The sequence below is a fragment of the Hemitrygon akajei genome, chromosome 5 (genome assembly GCF_048418815.1).
Source record: "Hemitrygon akajei chromosome 5, sHemAka1.3, whole genome shotgun sequence".
Classification (NCBI taxonomy): domain Eukaryota; kingdom Metazoa; phylum Chordata; class Chondrichthyes; order Myliobatiformes; family Dasyatidae; genus Hemitrygon; species Hemitrygon akajei.
Genome location: NC_133128.1, coordinates 43521202 through 43540049, shown reverse-complemented (window position 1 = coordinate 43540049; position 18848 = coordinate 43521202). Strand labels below are relative to the sequence as shown.

Genomic DNA, 18848 nt, shown 5'->3' with positions numbered 1-18848 from the left:
CTGCAACTTGACTTTTGCTTTCCTGTGCAGTCCATTTATTTTGACTGCCCGGCATGTTCTTTGTACGTGACCTATTTTGTTGCATTTTCTGCAAGTTTCACATTTAAATCTGCATTGTTCTGGTGTATGTGAGCCCCTGCCATAATAGTAATACAATTTGTTTAGCCAGGCAGGTTTCTGTCCACTGCTCGTTTCTTTGCAAGTTGTGCTTCAGTTAAGAGCCATTTTCTTATAAGATTCCACAAACTAAATGATCTGTCAGTGCATCGTTCAGCTCATCTCTGAACTGACAATGCTCAGTCTCTTACACTGAAATGGACCCCCCTTCGTTCTGATTCTGTTATGAAACCTAAAGCATCCTGGCTTTGGTTCTAAATGTTCCTGCATCACTTTGACAATAGTAGCAAAGCTCATTTCTGCAGGTTTGATCGGAGCAGTCAAACTTTGAAAGAAATTGTATTCCTTTAAAACTCATGACTTCAGCAAAACTTCTCATTAGCTATTTCATTTGTTTCAAAATATTGTTCCAATAGCTCAGTATACATGAATCAATCTCATCAATCTTTCCAATGTCGCCAGCCTTTTCTGATTGTATTTTTTGATAAATATTATCACCCAGTACTCACTCTTTATGAACTTTGAATTCGTCTTTTTTTTAAACTCAATGGCTTTGCATTTGCTGGGCTGTTTCTTTTAAATCCAACCTTCCTCCAAGTGTTTTTTTTAGTTCGCACGTCTCTCTTTAACAGGTCAGTTCATTTTAAAAGTACTTTGTCTCCAGTGTTATGCTTTGTAACTTCAAAACATTAAACTAATTCAAATATAAACCTGCAAGCCCAGAAATGCAGTCTAACGTCGCCTTTACTTTAAGCAAGGTGTGCACGTATCACGTGCTAGTGTGATGATTTATGCAATTGATGTATTTTTAACCAGTAATTAATTATTTAAACAAACAATCCTCAATAAAACAACATGTATACAAAATTACTCAAATATTTTTGGGATATTAAATGCACAACAGACCAGTTCTTTCCAATCAGGTGTAATAATAAAACCAAAAATTTGCTGTGTAAGTTTACTTTGTACCATTTCTGCCCCTTACTCTAGGGTATGCCATGCTGGGAATTACATTCTATGGGATAAGAATAACTTTTAAATGTTGTCTTCAGCATTTATACATTGCCATTGTCTGTTGAGATAGCATAGAGAAATTCATGGAGGATATTTATACTGATCAAAATCAGACTTGCAGCCATCACTAAATTAGGATTGCATAAGGAAGCAGAAATTAAATATGGCGGCTCCAGATTTTCTGTGATAGACTTGCCTGTGATATTTTCTGATTTTGCAGCATTCTTTAAGGTAACTGGTGTACATAATTATAAAAAAGGCCAATATTAACATTCCTGGGTTCAAGGAGGAGCTTGAAAAAGTGAACCAATCGTTGAAGGCCCCCCAAGAGGAAATTTGATCTGAAGAATAGATTATGCCAGACCTTGTGGCAGTAAGAAATAATAAATACAATTGCCTTTTATTATAAAGGCATAGTTTTCCTCTCCATTGCAATCATTGTGTAAGTTTCCCCTCAGCTAAAAGAATATAATTGTATTAAAAGTAAGTAGCCAATGTAAAGCACAATTTCTTTGGTTAATTGTTAAATACATAGTGTTATTGGACAAATAAATGAGATCTGGTGTTATTTCTTAGCAGCTGCATTGCCTGGAGTGAGACTTATGAGGCTTAAAATGAATTTTCAACGCTTAATAATTCTTCCTAGGCTGGGTTTGCCTGATTGTTGGTTTGCAAGATTGCTGCAATTGTGTGTCTAGACCTTGAGTTTGGGATAAACAGTTTGAATGAAACTTTGGGATTTGCCCTTGTAACTGAAAAGGGCACCTAAAGAATATAATAGGATTGTTGTCTGTTTAACTTGTTTTCTGATCACCCTAATTCTATAGGCACAAAGTAATCTTGTCCATTACAAAATCCCTCTTCTACTTCATAGTGATATAATAAAGTTCCTTAGAATTTCAAGAACAATCATTATATTTAATAGTTGCAATGTTTGCTGCCATCTTGAAGTGTGTGATAATGTTGGAACAAAATAATGGCAGATGCTGAAAGTCTGAAATAAATGAGGGGGGCAATCTGTCAATGTTCAACAGGTTAGGCAGTATGAGTGGAGGGAGAAACAGGGTTAAGGCTTCGGGTCAATGACTCTTCAATATTAACTCTCCACAGATGCAATTTAACCCCAGCATTTTCCATTTTTCTAATGGGAGATTTCCTTTGTCTTAAGAGCCCAGGCATCAGTTGCAACTATAGTCTTATGTCCAAGATTAAAAAATGGCGGCTGAGTTTGTGTTGTATCCATTGTAAGGGATTGCTTCATCATCCTACTCATAGTTGAACGACTGATCTGTGATTCTCGGGATAATAACTACAATAGCATCATTGTGTGCATGAGACATCTAACTCCGTCAAGTGGAAATTCTCTTTAAAAATAGGAAGCAAGTTTTATACAGTAATCTTCATTTGGTTAACCTGTATGCAGTTATGTTATTCATGTTTTATATTTGTAATTATTTGGTCTGTTTCTAGCGATACCCAGCACTGCTCCACCTACTAAATCCTCTGACTTAAGTTATGGTTCCAGTGATCTCCATATCCTTTACAGCACAATGAGGTAAATATGAGCAATTAAAGGATAAGAATCTCAGGTAAAGGACACCAAAAGGGGAAAATTGAAGTACAGTTAAAAATGTATGGATCTGCTAATGATGAAACAGATGGTGCAATGAAGCAGACAACTGGCTTTATTTTAGAAGCTGAAAATCTGGAGGTTTTCTCCACTATACTCTGCCTCTCCTGACAAGTTGTCTCCTTTCACAAACAAGAGAAAATCTGCAGATGCTGGTAATCCAAGCAACACACACACACAATGCTGGAGGAACTCAACAGGCCAGGCAGCATCCATGGAAAAGAGTAAACAGTCGATGTTTCGGGCCAAGACCCTTCAGCAGGACTGGAGGAAAAAAGATGAGTTAAGTTAAAAGGTGGGGGGAGGGTAGAGAGAGAAAGACACAAGGAGATGGGTGAAACCTGAAGGGGGAGGGATGAAGTAAAGAGCTGGGAAGTTGATTGGTGAAAGAGGTACAGGGCTGGAGAAGGGGGAGTCTAATAGGAGAGGACAGAAGGCCATAGAAGAAAAGGGGGGAAGGAGCGCCAGAGGGAGTGAAGGGCAGACAAGGAGATGACGTGAGAGCGGGAAAAGGGTATGGGAATGGTGAGGTGGGGGAGGCCATTACAGGAAGTTCAAGAAATCGATGTACATGCCATCAAGTTGGAGGCTCCACAACGTCTCAAACATCTCCAATGTGATCCCATCACCAAGCATATCTTTCCATCCCTCCCCTCTTCCCCACCCCCCACTTACTGCTTTCTGCAGGGATTGCTCCCTATGAGACTCCCTTATCCATTCGTCCCTCCCCACTGATCTCCCTCCTGGCACTTATCCTTGCAAGTGGAACAAGTACTACACCTGCCCCTACACTCCTTCCCTCACTACAATTCAGGGCCACAAACAGCCCTTCCAGGTGAGGTGTTGTGGTCATATACTGTGTCCGGTGCTCCCAGTGTGGCCTCCTGTACATCGGTGAGACCTGACGCAGGTTGGGAGACCGCTTTAAGCATCTACGCGCCATCCGCTAGAGAAAAACGGGATCTCCCAATGGCTACCCAGTTTAATTCCCATTTCCATTCTGATATGTCAGTCCATGGCCGCCTCTACTGTCAAGATGAGTCCACACTCAGGTTGGAGGAGCAACACCTTGTATTCTGTCCGGGTAGCCTTCAACCTGATGGCATGAACATCGATTTCTCGGCCTCTCCTCTTCTTCAGCATTCCCTATCCCCCTTTCCCTCTCACCTTATCTCCTTGCCTGCCCATTGCCTCCCTCTGGCGTTCCTTCCCCCCTTTTCTTCTATGGCCTTCTGTCCTCTCCTATCAGACTCCCCCTTCTCCAGTCCTGTATCTCTTTCACCAAACAACTTCCCAGCTCTTTACTTCACTCCTCCCCCTTCAGGTTTCACCTATCACCTTGTGTTTCTCCCTCCCTCCCCCCACCTTTTAAATCTACTCCTCAGCTTTTTTCCATCACTCCTGCTGAAGGGTCTCAGCCCGAAACATCGACTGTATTCTTTTATATATCACATTAATTTGTTAATCTAGGAACTTGGTGACTCCATATGCAGCGGGATCTTAGCCTTCAGCTCCTTTAACCTTCTCCTATAACTTACTTCAGCCCTAGGGTTTTCAATCCTTGTACACCCAGGAGCAAAACTCCCTCTCCCTAACTATCTGTTATCCTTGAATCCCTTTTTTACCCACATACCTCCTCTCCTCATTTAACCGCACTATAGTTTCAAAATGCTTATCCTTCAAATTGTCAACCATTACATCCTGATCCCAGCCTCTGGAGTTCTTCCGCTGCACCTTTTTATTTGCTCAACAGTTCCTTCACCTGTGACTTTTCATTAAAACCCTTGCCATGCTTCCTGGATTTAAAAAAAAATGTTGTTTTCAGATGTCCTGGAACAGAAAGCTTCGTCTTAAAGAGCAGATCTGCCAAAAAGGTTGAAACAGGGGAAAAGGAATGGCTTCCTCACAAGAGGAAGGATGGGAAGAGGTGTGGTCCAAATAGCTGTGGGCGTCAGTATGTCTGTCTGTTAGCTATCTTGCCTTTTCACTCTGTCTTGATACAGGGTTTTGGTCCAAAACATTGACTGTTCCTTTCCTTCCCTGTTGCTGCTTGACCTGATGAGTTCTTCCAGCAGGTTCTATGTTGTTATTGTGTCTATTCTTTCTGCAATGTTGCTCTAATATCACAGTAAAAGGGTACCAATTGTTTAATAGTTGGAAGAAACTTAATTAACATCAGGAAGCGGAGGGGGGGGGGGGGTGCGGGGAAGCACTGGTGAAAATTAAAAGGACTGAAATGAGAAACGCCTCCTGGATGTGATGTTCTGCATCCCAGATTTTTAGATGGAGTATCTCCAGAGATTGTGTATGCATTAATGATGCTCTTTTTGAAATCCTCTGGTTCCAGGTCAGTCCCAGGGTAACAGACACTAACACGTGTAGCACTGCTGTGTAAGAAAGGCTGCAGAGAGAAAACAGTGGGGTTTAGAGCAGTTAGCCTCCTGTTTGCTAGCAACCCCGCCTTTAAGAGAATGGAAGGTGGGCACTGTGGAAACAATAACATAATATGAAGAATTAAGATGGTTTTATGAGGAGAAAATAATATTTGATAAATGATTTTCTGAAGACTTCATTAGCTGGATAGGTAAGAGTTAGACAAGATAGCAGTTGGACAGTCCCACACCAGGAGTGCGTGAAAAGAGCTACTTTTTAATCGAGATTTGGATGGCAGAGTTTTGCCGCAATATTTCTGAGTTGAGGAGTGACCAATCAGCAAGAGGGCCAATAAGAATAACAATAAGGAGTACAAGTAGAGTGGCCCTTCTTTTGAGGAGTACCAGTTGTTTGAGTGGCTTTGGCTCACCAGGGTTGGGTGAGATCAGGCTTCGGTGAGGTAAGTTGTCTAGTAAGTTGCTCTCTCTGTTCATATTTGTTCATTCCCCAACTATTAGTGCAGATAGTGAGAATGGCTCTGGGGCAGTGTTTTGTACTGTGTGTGGGATGTGGGAAGTCTCCAGATACACACGTCTGCATCAAGTTGCAGCTCCTCAGAGAAAGTATTAGGGAACTGGAGCTGCAGCTCGATGACCTCCAACTTGTGTGGTAGAATGAGGAGGTGATACAGGAGCTACAGGGAGGTGTCACCCCAAGCTTGCAAGAGACAGAGGTGGGTGGGTGACTGTCAGGAGAAGGAGGGGAAACCAGTGCAGAGTACAACTCTGGCCATTCCCCTCAATAAGTATATGACTTCAGGTACTGTTATGGGAGATGGTCTACTGGGAGGAGCCACAGTGACCGGCATCGGTCTCTGGCATTGAGTCTGGTGCTCTGGCTCAAAAGAGTAGAGGTGAAGAAGACTACAGTGTTGATAGGAACAAGACGAGGTTCTGTGGGTGTGATAGAGATACCCGGGTGTATGTTGCCTCCCTGGTGCCAGGATCAGGGATGTCTCAGATTGTGTCCGTGGATTTGTCAAGGGTGAGTTGAGCAGATAGAAGACTTGGTACATATTGGCCCAAATGACATAGGTAGACAAGGTGAAGAGGTCCTGAAAAGAGGTTTTAGGGAGCTAGGTAGAAAGCTGAGAAACAGGACCTCCAGGGTAGTAATCTTTGGATTGTTGCCTATGCCATGTGCCAGTGAGGGTAAGAATAGGGTGATTTGTCGGGTGTATGCGTGGCTGAGGAGCTGGTGCACAGGGCAGGGGTTCAGGTTTGTGGATCATTGGGTTCACTTCTGGGGAGGGTATGACCTGTACAAAAGGGATGGGTTACACCTGAACCCAAGGGGGTACAATGTCTTGCAGGCATGTTGGACAGAGATGTTTAGGTGGGTTTAAACTAATTTGGCAAGGGGATGAGAATGGGAGTGATAGTGCAGAGGATGAGGTAACTGTTTGACAAACAGAGGCACTGTGCAGTGAGACTCCTAGCAAGGAGAGGCTGATGATAGGGCAAAATTGAAGTCACCAGGGTGAGTTGCAACATAAAAAGGCTGACAAAATCGGAAAAAGGTAAATATAGGACTAAAGGTGTTATATTTGAAGGCATGCAGTATACAAATAAGATGGATGAACGTGTAGCACAGTTACAGGTTGACAAGAATGATGTTGTAGGCATCTCTAAATCATGGTTAAAAGAAGATTCTAGCTGGGAGCTTAATGTCCAGGGATACACATTGTATCAAAAGGACAGGCAGGAAGGCAGAGGGGGTGGCATAGCTCTGTTGGTTAAAAAAAAAAATGAAATTAAATCATTAGGAAGAAAGTGCCATAGGGTTGGAAGGTGTTGAATCATTGTGGATAGAGCTAAGGAACTGAAAGGGTAAAAAGACCCTGATGGGAGTAGTATACAGTCAGCCAATCAGTAGTATGGATGTGGTCTACAAGTTACAATGGGAGATCGAAACAGCATGGCAAAAGGGCAATGTGACAGTAGTTGTGGGGGACGTCAATATGCAGGTGGATTGGGAAAATCAAGTTGGTGTGGGATTCCAGGAGGGGGAGTTTTTAGAGTGTTGTGAGATGTTTTTTAGATTAGCTTGTGGTTGAGCCCTCTAGGGGATCAGCTATTCTGGGTTGGGTGCTGTGCAATGAATCGGAGTTGATTAGAGTGCATAGGGTAAAAGAATCCTTGGGGGCAATGATCATAATACATTCAAATTCACCCTGAAATTTGAGAGGGAGAAGCTAAAGTCAGATGTATCAGTATTACAGTGGAGTAAATGGAATTATAGAGGGATGAGAGAGGAGCTGGCCAGAATTGATTGGAAAAGAACACTGGCAGGGATGACGGCAGAGCAGCAACGACTGGAATTTCTGGAAGCAATATGGAAGGCACAGGATATATACATCCCAAAGAGGAAGAAGTGTTCTAAAGGCAAGATGACACACTCATGACTAACAGGGGAAGTCAAAGCCAACATAAATGTGAAAGATAGGATGTGTCACAGAGCAAAAATTATTGGGAAGTTAGAGGATTGGGAAGCTTTTCAAAAAAACAACAGAAGGCAACTAAAAAAGGTCATTAAGAAGGTAAAGATGGAATACGAAAGTAAGCTAGCCAATAATATTAAAGAGGATGCCATAAGTTTCTTCACATACACAAAGTGTAAAAGAGAAGCGAGACTGGATATCAGACTGCTTTAAAAAAAAAAATGATGCTGGAGAGGTCGTAATGGGGTGGGGGCACAACAAAAATGGCAGATGAACTGATTAAGTATTTTTCATCAGTCTTCACTGTGGAAGGCACTCGCAGTATGATGTAAGTTCCAGGTGTCAGAGGTTGAGAAGTGTGTGAAGTTGCCGTAACCAGAGAGAAGGTTCTTGGAAAACTGAAAGGTCTTAAGGTATACAAGTCATCTGGACCAGATGGTGCACACACCAGGGTTCTGACAGAGGTGGCTGAAGAGATTGTGGAAACATTAGTGATGATCTTTCAAGAATCACTAAACTCTGGAATGGTTCTGGAAGACTGGAAAACTGCAAATGTCACTCCTCTCTTCAAGAAGGGAGAGAGGCTGGAAAAGGTAAACTATAGGCCAGTTAGACTGACCTCTGTTTGGGAAGATGTTGGTATTGATTTGTTAAGGATATGGTTTCGGGGTGCTTGGAGACATGATAAAACAGGCTGTAGTCAGTAATGGTTTCCTCAAGGGACAACCTTGCCTGACAAATCTGCTAGAAATATTTGAAGAAATAACAAGCAGGATAGACAAAGGAGACTTGCTTGATGTTGTGTACTTGGATTTTCAGAAGGCCTTTGACAAGGTGCCACACATGAGGCTGCTTAACAAGCTATGAGCCCATGGTATTACAGGAAAGATTCTTGCATGGATAAAGAAGTGGCTGATTGGCAGGAGATAACAACTAGGAATAAAGGGAGCCTTTTCTGGTTACTGCAGGTGTGTTGGGACAGATTCTTTTTAGGTTACGTGTCAATGATTTGGTTGATGGAATTGATGGCTTTGTTGAAAAGTTTGCAGACAATCTGAAGATGGGTAGAGGGGCAGGTAGTTCTGAGTAAATAGGGAAGCTACAGAAGAAAATGGACAGATTAGGAGAATGGATAAAAGTGGCAGATGGAACACAGTCAGGAAGTGTATGGTCATGCACTTTGATTAAAGAAATGAAAGGATTGACTGTTTTCTAAATGAGAGAAAATACAAAAAAGTTGAGGCACAAAGGGATTTGGGAGTTCTTGTGCAGGATTCCCTAGAGGTTAATTTACAGGCTGAGTCTGTGGTGAGGAAGACAAATGCAACGTTGGCATTAATTTCAGGAGAACTAGAATATAAAAGCGAGGATATATATTGAGACATTATAGAGCACTCATGAGGCCTCACTTGGAGTATTCTGAGCAGTTTTGTGCCTCTTATCTTAGAAAGGATGTGCTGAAACTGGAAAGGATTCAAAGGAGTTGGTAAAAATGATTCCAAGATTGAGCACTTCGTCATATGGAGAGTATTTGATGGCTCTGGGCCTGTATTCACTGGAACCTAGAAGAATGGGGAGGTGACCTCATTGAAATCTAATGAATGGTGAAAGCCTTTGATAGAATGGATATAGACAGGATGTTTCTTATGGTGGGAGAGTCTAAAACTGGAGGACACATCCTCAATAGAGGGGTGTCCTTTTAGAATGGAGATGAGGAGGAATTTCTTCAGCCAGAGTGTGATGAATCTGTGGAATTCTTTGCCACAGGCAGCTGTGGAGGCCAAGTTTTAATGTATATTTAAGGCAGAGGTTGACAGATTCTTGATTGGTCAGGGCATGAAGGGATACGGGGAGAAGGCAGGAGATTGAGGCTGAGAGGTAAAATGGATCAGCCATGATGAAATTGCCTAATTCTGCAATATCTTGTAAGGAAGGACCATTAGATGTAGGTAGTCTGGATTTTTGAAAGGCTTTGATAAGATACCACACTAAAGATTGAGGGTAATATATTAGCATGGCTGGAGAACTGGATACAGGGAGTAGTAAAAAAGAGGTCATTTTCAGGTTGCAGCCTGTTACTGTGAGCTACACGTGGATCTGTACTGGGGCATCAGCCATTAACAATTTATATTAACGACAAGGATGAAAGTACAGATGCAATCCATTCAAGTTTTCTGATGGCATGAAGCTGTACAGAAGACTCAAATAGCAAAAGGAAATTGACAATTTAAATGAGGGGGTAAGCAGGTACCAGTTTGAGTATAAAGTGAAGGAACATTTGAGGTTATTTTAGTGGAAAGAATTTGAATAAATAAATATAATTTTTTATATATATATATATATATATATATGATTTGACTGAGTTTAGTTGATCTGAAGGATGTTTGCAGTTTTGGTTGGTGTTTGAACCTTCCCAGTTGTGCATTGTTTAGATTGGTTCTCCTGTGAAGAGAGAATGAGCAAGACTAGCCGACACTCATTGGAGTTTAAAAACTGAGAGGTAATTTCTTTTGTGACGTATAGTAGACAATTCTGAGAAAGGCTGATGTGGTAGAAGCCAAGAGTTGATTTTTTTTTTCTGCCTATCGTATGCAGAGTGGAGTGTGCGGGGTTGGGGGGGAACAGGGAATGAAGTACCAAAAAGTAAAATATGGGGAGGTTTGGGGGGAAGCATTCTCCCACAGGGAGATAGCCATTTTATACTGATGAGGAACATTTTAAATTGCATGTTTTGTGAATTGTTTGCTCTACATCCAGAGAGACAAGGATGCTCGGTAGATGAGATTTTTAGACACTGAATGAGTCAGAGGATATGGGCATTGGTTGGCTGTGTAGGCATGAGCCATAGGGTCAGCAGTGATTTTACTGAAGAGGCAGTATGGCATATTACAGAGAACATAGAACAGCACAGGATGGGAATAAACTGTTTGCCTCATGATATCTACACTGAACATGATGTTGAATTAAACTAAATTTCTTCTGCTTCTGCCATCTGGCCATTCACTGCATATTCATGTGTTTATTTAACAGTCTGTTAAATGCCACTGTCATATATACCTTTACTGTTTATCTCCTTTGCATTGCAATATTAAAAGGGATAATGAAAGGAAAGAGACAGCTTGTGGCTGTATCTAAATGTTAAAAATTAGTATTTTTCTTCCTATATTATACCAAAAATTTTAAGTTCTTTGCCTCCTAGTCTTAAAAACTTGGATAATTTATTTAACATTTTTACACATCCTCGGACAGTACATCATAATTTCAGTTAAACTTTGTACAGTGCAGTTGGAAATCTACATTATCTATCATCTACAGATGACTGATCTATACACCGCTCTTAATTGTTATTGCGTGGAGTAATTGCGTATATGGTGAAAACTATGAATAAAATGACAAATGAAATTTATTATTAAGTTGACATTATGAAATGATAAATCTTACATCTAAAAGGCAGGTTCCTTTTCTTCATTTCAGATTCATGCAGCTTGCAAATCTCACGGGAATTCCCTCTCTCGTGGTTCCTGTTGGGTACAGCTCCTCTGGTCTACCCATTAGTCTTCAGGTAGTATCACTTCTCTTGGATATTTGTTTTTCATTGTATGAATTGACTCAATGGGAAGATGGTATTTTATACGACATGTTGTACACTTTTTACCGCTGTCTTAATGCCCAGCTCACCAGCTGTATTTCCAGTTGTCTTGCACTAAACGATGGGACTAAAGCTGAACTGTCATTGCAATGTCATACTTCAATCTCTTGGTCTGTCTTGTAATAAAAAAAAAAGTATCATGTGCGGTTACAATAATAATTCTAATCCTCCCTCTCAGATTATGAGTAAATGGTGGGACGAAGCAATTCTTTTCCGGATTGGATTGAAGGTGGAACAGTTCCGTGCTGAAACTAAGAAACCTCAGATTTACTACGATCTTCTGTAACAAAGCATGAAATACAAGATGGTCTTTGTTTTGCAGTTTGGAGCCAATTCTCCTTATGTACTCTTTTTTAAAAAATCAATCAAGCCATATACTGTTTATTTAAAGCCTATCTATTTATGCTCTCACATCATTACCCACTGTTGTGTCTCCAGTTTATTTGTCCCAATACACTTGTTGGATTGCATAAGAGCATCAGTGCAAGAATACAGATGAGTTAGCTGAAGCATAGCTGATAAACCATTGATTTTGCCGATTACCTCTTGTCAGAGTCATACAGCATGGAAACAGTTGCTTTGGCCCCTCTGTCCATGTTGATGGAGGAGCCGACCAGAATTAGTTCCATTTCTCCATGCTTGGCCCATATCCCTCTTAAATCTTTCTTGCCCAGATGCCTTTGGAAGGTTGTAATTGTGCCCATCTCTACCACTTCTTCCAGTAACATATATCCACCACCCTCTATGTGAAAAACACACCTCTCAGGTCCCCTTTAAATGAGACCGTAAGACATGGGAGCAGAATTAGGCCATTCGGCCCATCATGTCTGCTCTGTCATTCAATCATGGCTAATTTATTTTTACCCTCGATCTCATTGTTCTGTCTGCTCCCTAGAACTTTTGATACCCTTACTAATCAAGATCTTAGCAACTTCTCCTTTAAATATACCCAGTGACTTGTGGCAATGAATTCCACAGATTCACCACCCTCTGGTTAAAGAAATTTCTGTTTATCTCTGTGTTCTAAAGGGACATCCCTCCAGTCTGAGCTGTGCCTTTTGGGCCTAGACTCTCCCACGTCTGAAAACATCCTCTCCACGTCCACTCTATCTAGGCCTCTCAATATTTGGTAGGTTTCAGTAAGATTTCCTTCATGCCCCCCCCCCCCCCCCCAATTATCCTAATAAACTCTGGCAAGTACAGCTCAGAGTCATAGTCAGATTTTAACACTTTTATTCCCTGGATCATTCTGGTGAACCTTGAGAGATCTTTCCCCTGCCAACCTAAATTGATGCCCTCTCTAGCTTCAGATTTCCTGACCTGAGAACAAAGATTGTTACTACCATCTTTTCTATGTTACCGATAACTTTTTCAACTGCTTGGTTCCTTTCAGCAGGGAAAGTAGCCCAGTTAAGTCTATTGTTAACAGCACAAATACTGTGATGTCTAGGTATAACAATGATGCAGCAAGCAAGTTTTTCAGGCACATAGTTACAGCCAGCACTATAAATTATACAAGACAGTGAAGATTGTGCTAAACCTGGGTATTAGTGCTAGAAAAACACTATCAGAGACCAGTCTGTTGTAGTGCAATAGATAGCCTGTGGTGTTCCAACACTTGAGTAGGATTGGGTTTGTGAGGATGGGTTCAAGAATCTGATGGTTATAGGAAGGTAGCTACTCCTGAACCGGATTATGTGGGACTTCAGCGTATTGTCACTCAGCCCATCAGTCCCAGCGACATCCTTGTGAATCTTCTCTGCCCCTTCCTACTGAGAAAATCTGTTTAGTTATTGAGAAAATGTGTTATGTTTATGTATGTATAACAAATGTTTGTGGAGTGTGTGGCAAGCGCAGTGTTCAAATAGACAAAAACTCTTGATATTGGGAACCCAATTCTAACTTTGAAACTCAATTTTCCTGAACTTTTGGCCCCAGTATTGCCTCTTATTGTTTACTGTTAGTTATTAAACACCACAGGCATTAAATCAGGAAATTAGAATTTTTTGTGGCCACTGGTACTATTTATTATTTCCTAAATGAAAGACCTAAAGATGTGAAGTACTTGCACATCAAGATTTTCAGATTCTGATGATGGATGTACTCTTACTTTAAGTTGTTTTGAGTTCAGATAAAATTTACATTTTTAAACAATTTTTTAATTTTATCGTACAATATTCCTAAGGGCAGTTCTTTCTGTTTTGGCAAGGCTGGAAGATAATATAGGTTCAACCACCCACCTTTAACTTTCTCAACCTAGACAGTTCACCTTTCTACCGAAAATCCCAAAAAAATGGCAGACTCAGAAAATCTGAAATAAAAACAGAAGATGCTGTAAATACACAGCAGCTGAAGCAGTATTTGTGGAAAGAGAAATTGTTTCAGATCTTAGAACTTTCAGCAGCTCGGAGGAAAAGAAACCCAAATACATCCAGGTACCAAAGAAAATTCAATTCAAGTATTAAAGTTAATGGAGTTAAGATCCTCTTGTCTTGTGTGATGCATTGCTTCTATTGCAAAGTCTATGTCTGATGTGCCTGCAGGCCAGAATATACATTTGGCCCTCATCCGCAGGGGATTGGTTTCGGGGTCCCCCGCAGATACCAAAAAACGCGGATGCTCACGTCCCTTATATAAAATGGCATAGTATTTACATATAACCTATGCACATCTTCCCGTATACTTTAAATCATCTCTAGATTACTTATAATACCTAATAGAATGTAAATGCTATGTAAATAGTTGTTATACTGTATTGTTTAGGGAATAATGATAAGAAAAAGAAGTCTGTACATGAGATGCGAGGTAAACAATGCTCAAACAACGAGTGCTGGAGAGAGAACTTCTGGGTTTTCCCACTCCGCGGTTGGTTGAATCCGCGCATGCGGAACCCGCGGATAAGGAGGGCCGACTGTACAAATCAAAGAATAAGGGGAAAGAGAAAGCAGAAGAAGAGTGAGTTATCTAAGTTTAGAGAATTTGATATAGAGCCCCTGACAAAATATGTGGTATTGTTTCTAGAACTGATGGCAGGCGTTTTGCAGCTTCCAGGGTTTATTAGACCCCTGCCCAAGCTTAAGGAACACATCTCATCTTTCATCTAGGCGCACTGCAGCCTGAAGGACTCTGTGTCCAATCTTCCAAATTTTAGATAACACATGCTTTTTTTTCTTCTTTCAATCATGACTGTTCATTTTTTTTGTTTGGACCTTTTTTTGCCCCCCCCCCCCCTTTGTACAGCGTATATCAGTAGACCATACTTCTGAACACTAGCAACCCATTGCACAGACCTTAACAGCCTCATTATTTTACCTTTGTGACACACAGACACATCGACTCTTCAGCTACCCACACAAACTAGCGCATCTCTTAGTTCTGATAAAGGGTGTTGGATCTAAAGCATTAATTGCTTCTCCTTCTTCAGATGATGAGTGTTTCCTGCATTTTCTGTTTTATTCATTTTTACTGCTGTTGAATAAAGGAAGACTGACAGGTGTATATAACAAGTCATTCCATTCATGCATTGATGTTGAAAGTACAAGTGAATATTACTTAAGAATGTAGGCTGATATTAAATGATTTGAATTAAAATATCCTATATTGTACCTGTAATGTTTGATGTATTCTATCTACTACTTCATATTGTGATTTACTTAAAATGGAATGTTAATACTGAATATAATTTAGCACTGGTGACTGTGAAATATGTTCATTTAAATTTAAAAAAAATTTACTATCAGATTATTAAGATTTTATCTCTTGCCTTGTCAAATTGTAGAGATTTTTAAAATGTTTTAGCATTCCCATGCTGGAATTTGTTTGAGAATAAAAAACATATGATTTAATGAATTCTCTTGAGTATATTCCTTGAATGTAGTGCAGTGTATTTTGCCCCTGACTATGAAATGGAGAATTGAGGCCAGTCTCTTCACATTGAGTCCAAACTGGTCGCAACTCTCTTGAACTGCTTCTGCCCACCCCCAAGCCTGGAAGTCTCCCACCGTGTATCAAAATAGGTTTTTTGTTCTTTGAGTTAAAAATTTGATCCTTTATTGAGGAAGAGTTCACCTACAAAAACATTTTTTTTTACTAAGAGCATCTTGCAGCTCTCCATTGTACTGAAATAAGCTGCAGAGGGTTGTAAATATAGTTGGCTCCATCTTGGGTACTAGCCTACAAAGTACCCAGGACATCTTTAAGGAGCGGTGTCTCAGAAAGGCAGCGTCCATTATTAAGGACCTCCAGCACCCAGGGTGTGCCCTTTTCTCACTGTTACTATCAGGTAGGAGATACAGAAGCCTGAAGACACACACTCAGTGATTCAGGAACAGCTTCTTCCCTTCTGTCATCTGATTCCTAAATGGGCATTGAAGCTTTGGACACTACCTCACTACTTCTGTTTTTTTTTTTTTGCACGATTTTTAATCTATTCAATATACGTATACTGCAATTGATTTACTTATTTTATTTTTATTTTTTCTTCTATATTATTTATTGCAATGAACTGCTGCTAAGTTAACACATTTCATGACACATGCTGGCGATAATAAACCTGATTCTGATACATTAAATATGCCAGCTAATTTGATTTGAATTGTACACTGCCCCTTTGAAATATTTGCCAACTTCCAACCAATGGCTCACTAGTAGGTAGTCTGTGAATTTCTACGGGAATTGTGCATGATTTTGCAATAGTATATTTTAAAATACTGGCTTCTGATTTTTATATATAGCATTTATTTTGCACTGGAGTTGATCATCATAACAAAAGGTCACACTTTGAATTCATTAATAGATTTAACTAGTGGTAAAAGGGACTAGGTCTCATTAAATTATAAACATAAGAATTGTGCCTATTCACATTTGCCATTATTTGTTTTTTTTCATATTTGAAGTGCCTTCATATAAAATGATTTTGATTCTCATTGATACTGTACTTTGGAGGGAAATAATTGCATTTGACCTCTTACAGGTTCCTGGGGAACACCCTTCACACTGCATTCCTTTCTGGTGACATCAGAGCTATTATCAAATTTATTTTTACCTCCAACATATTCCATGACCTTGGGGGGAAAAAAAGGACCACTTTGCAGGCAAACATCAGATCTGCATGATCATGAAGGAGATGACTCTAGTGTTGCTGCTGAACGTGGTTAATGTTTCAAGAACTGGGGGAAGTAAGAAAACAAGTTAAAGGTTCCACGACTGGTGAAATCTTTGAGTGACTTAGAATGGAAAATTTGTGAGTATATTGCTGCATATATTCTTCATGGCACATTTTCAAGGTTGTCATTTTCAAGGCTGGTGGAAGTTCACCTCGCCCTGTTTAGTAAGGCATGCTGATTACAGGGGTGTCAAACTCATTTTAGGTCACGGGCCGGATTGAGCAAAATGCAGCTTCATGCGGGCCGGATCAGTCGGACGCGTGCGAACGCAGCTTTCGTTGCCTCCGTTTTTTCAGCCTGCTCTCATGTGTCTCAGTCTCTGCTATAACTACAAAGTGTTTCACTTTACAAATTCCGTTTCTTATGAAGAAGACTGCCGAATAAACACTAAAAACCCTGAAAACCTGGTACCTGAATAAACTCAGCATTAGCCATATCATACGCCATAGGCGCTTCGATTACTGGGGCCAGCTTTAATAGTAATTAGATATTATCTCGCGGGCCAAAGATAATTCCACCGCAGGCCGGATTTGGCCCGCGGGCCTTGAGTTTGACATATATGGTGTAAGAGGTTGACAATGACCCTGTTGTAAGTTGTGATGGACAGGCATAGCTGTGTTACCTTGGGAGGGGAGAGTAAAGAACAGCATTATCTCATTGCCCGGTGATAACTGTACCTTTCCTTGGCTCTGTGTCCTTTGCGATGGTGTGCTTGCCATGTCACTCATCACACATTATTGCTAACATAATGATCCTTCCTAAACTGCACTTCATCCTCTGTTTGTCAGAGGCCCTGTTTCTTATATTCCTGTCTCGGCTCTGAAAGGGAGACTTGCTGCACGCCTTTGATACCCTAAATTGCAAATTAATGCAAGTTTGCGCTGTATTATTTTAAAATGAAAAACTATCTGCTGAAGAGACTCGGCAAGTCAGGGAACGCCTGTGGGAGGAGAGGAACTGTCAATATGTTGAGTGAGAGTGGAAAGGTGAGATGGCCAATCTAAAGAGAAAGACTGAGAAGGGGTGTGAGATGACAGCTAGGTTAAGCCACATAACCATCAGTTTCTATGAATAAAAAATGAGAGCAGGAATTTGACCCTTTTGAGTTTGCTCTGCCAAGACTGTGGCTGATTTTTTTTTTCTACTACGTCAATTTCCTGCCTGTTCTTTGATATCTAGATCCCCTTAAGACCCAGAAATCAGTTCTCATCCAAAAGGCAAATCAGAATTACCACCATTACCACTGCCACATACAGTAGGATGTGAAATTAGTTCTGCAGCAACAACATTTATTGCACAGATTTATTTTAAGGGTAATGAAACAAAAGTACCAGATATGTAGATTGTTAAAATTGAAGGTGGGAGATTGTATATCTTAAGTCTTGAGAGGAATATCTTCTTAAGATGTCCCATTATTTTTAACATTACCTGTATTCCTAATTTATTTCAGGATTCAATTAGAATTGGGTTGTTTTAGTCCTGTTGATGTGGGTGACTTGTATTGCATGTTTTAAAATTTAGCAAAAAATTTGCAGTCCTCTTGAGTGCTGCTATTTACACCTTTTACTTAGAAATTGATACCAATCTAGAAAGAGCAGGAAGGAATAATTTAAGTCTCTCATTGTAGAATGGAGGGGTAAGATGCATTGATGCATTGAAGATTGACAGTCAAGACAAAAGTGAGTGGTAGCAAAAACTTAGTCCTGTGACATGCAAAAGGTTACAACAGTGATGAGTCCTGTTCTCTAGACTCGGATTTTTGTGTCTCAATTCTTTATTCATCCATATCATGTACGTTGTGCACATTTATTGATCATGCACAATCAGCACATGGGAAACAGCCCTCCAGGGGGCGATGCAGTACACATTTACAGGCTAATAAACATTTATAGTTCAAAGTAAACTGATTATCAAAATAAATGTCACCATATACAACCCTGAGATTCATTTTCTTGCCGGCATTCACAGTAAATAAAAGAAACACAATAGAATCAATGAAAGACTGCACCCAACAGGACAAACAACCAATGTGCAAATACAAAAGGGAAGGAAATAATAAATAAATAAGCAATAGATGTGGAGAACGAGATGATGAGTCCATGAAGATGATGATGCTCAATATTGCAATGAAAATTAATCATTTCCTCCATTTGTCACCCAAAAACAGGGGTTATGTTTTTATAAAAACACAAAATGCTGGCAGAACTCCTCAGACTCCTGATGAAGGGGTTTGGCCCGAAACGTCGTCACTACTTCCTCCCATAGATGCTGTCTGGCCTGCAGAGTTCTGCCAGCATTTTGTGTTTTTATTTATTTCCAGCATCTGCAGATTCACTCGTGTTGGTTATGTTTTTATGTCGGCTTGTTAAGCTAAATAGCATTTTCTAGCTCTGATTTTCC

The 18848-nt window shown here is 40.4% G+C and overlaps 1 protein-coding gene across 3 annotated transcripts in view; it reads left to right on the top strand.

Annotated features, from left to right (window-relative positions):
* Positions 1-15132, top strand: part of LOC140727700 (uncharacterized) — a 101149-nt gene extending 86017 nt beyond the window's left edge. For all 3 annotated transcript variants that reach the window (XM_073045371.1, XM_073045370.1, XM_073045372.1), the window contains exons 18-20: positions 2602-2686; positions 11109-11196; positions 11462-15132. In XM_073045371.1, coding sequence (XP_072901472.1) covers positions 2602-2686; positions 11109-11196; positions 11462-11569 — 281 coding nt within the window. In that variant the 3' untranslated portion in view covers positions 11570-15132. The remainder of the gene's footprint in view (positions 1-2601; positions 2687-11108; positions 11197-11461) is intronic.
* Positions 15133-18848: the final 3716 nt, after the last annotated feature.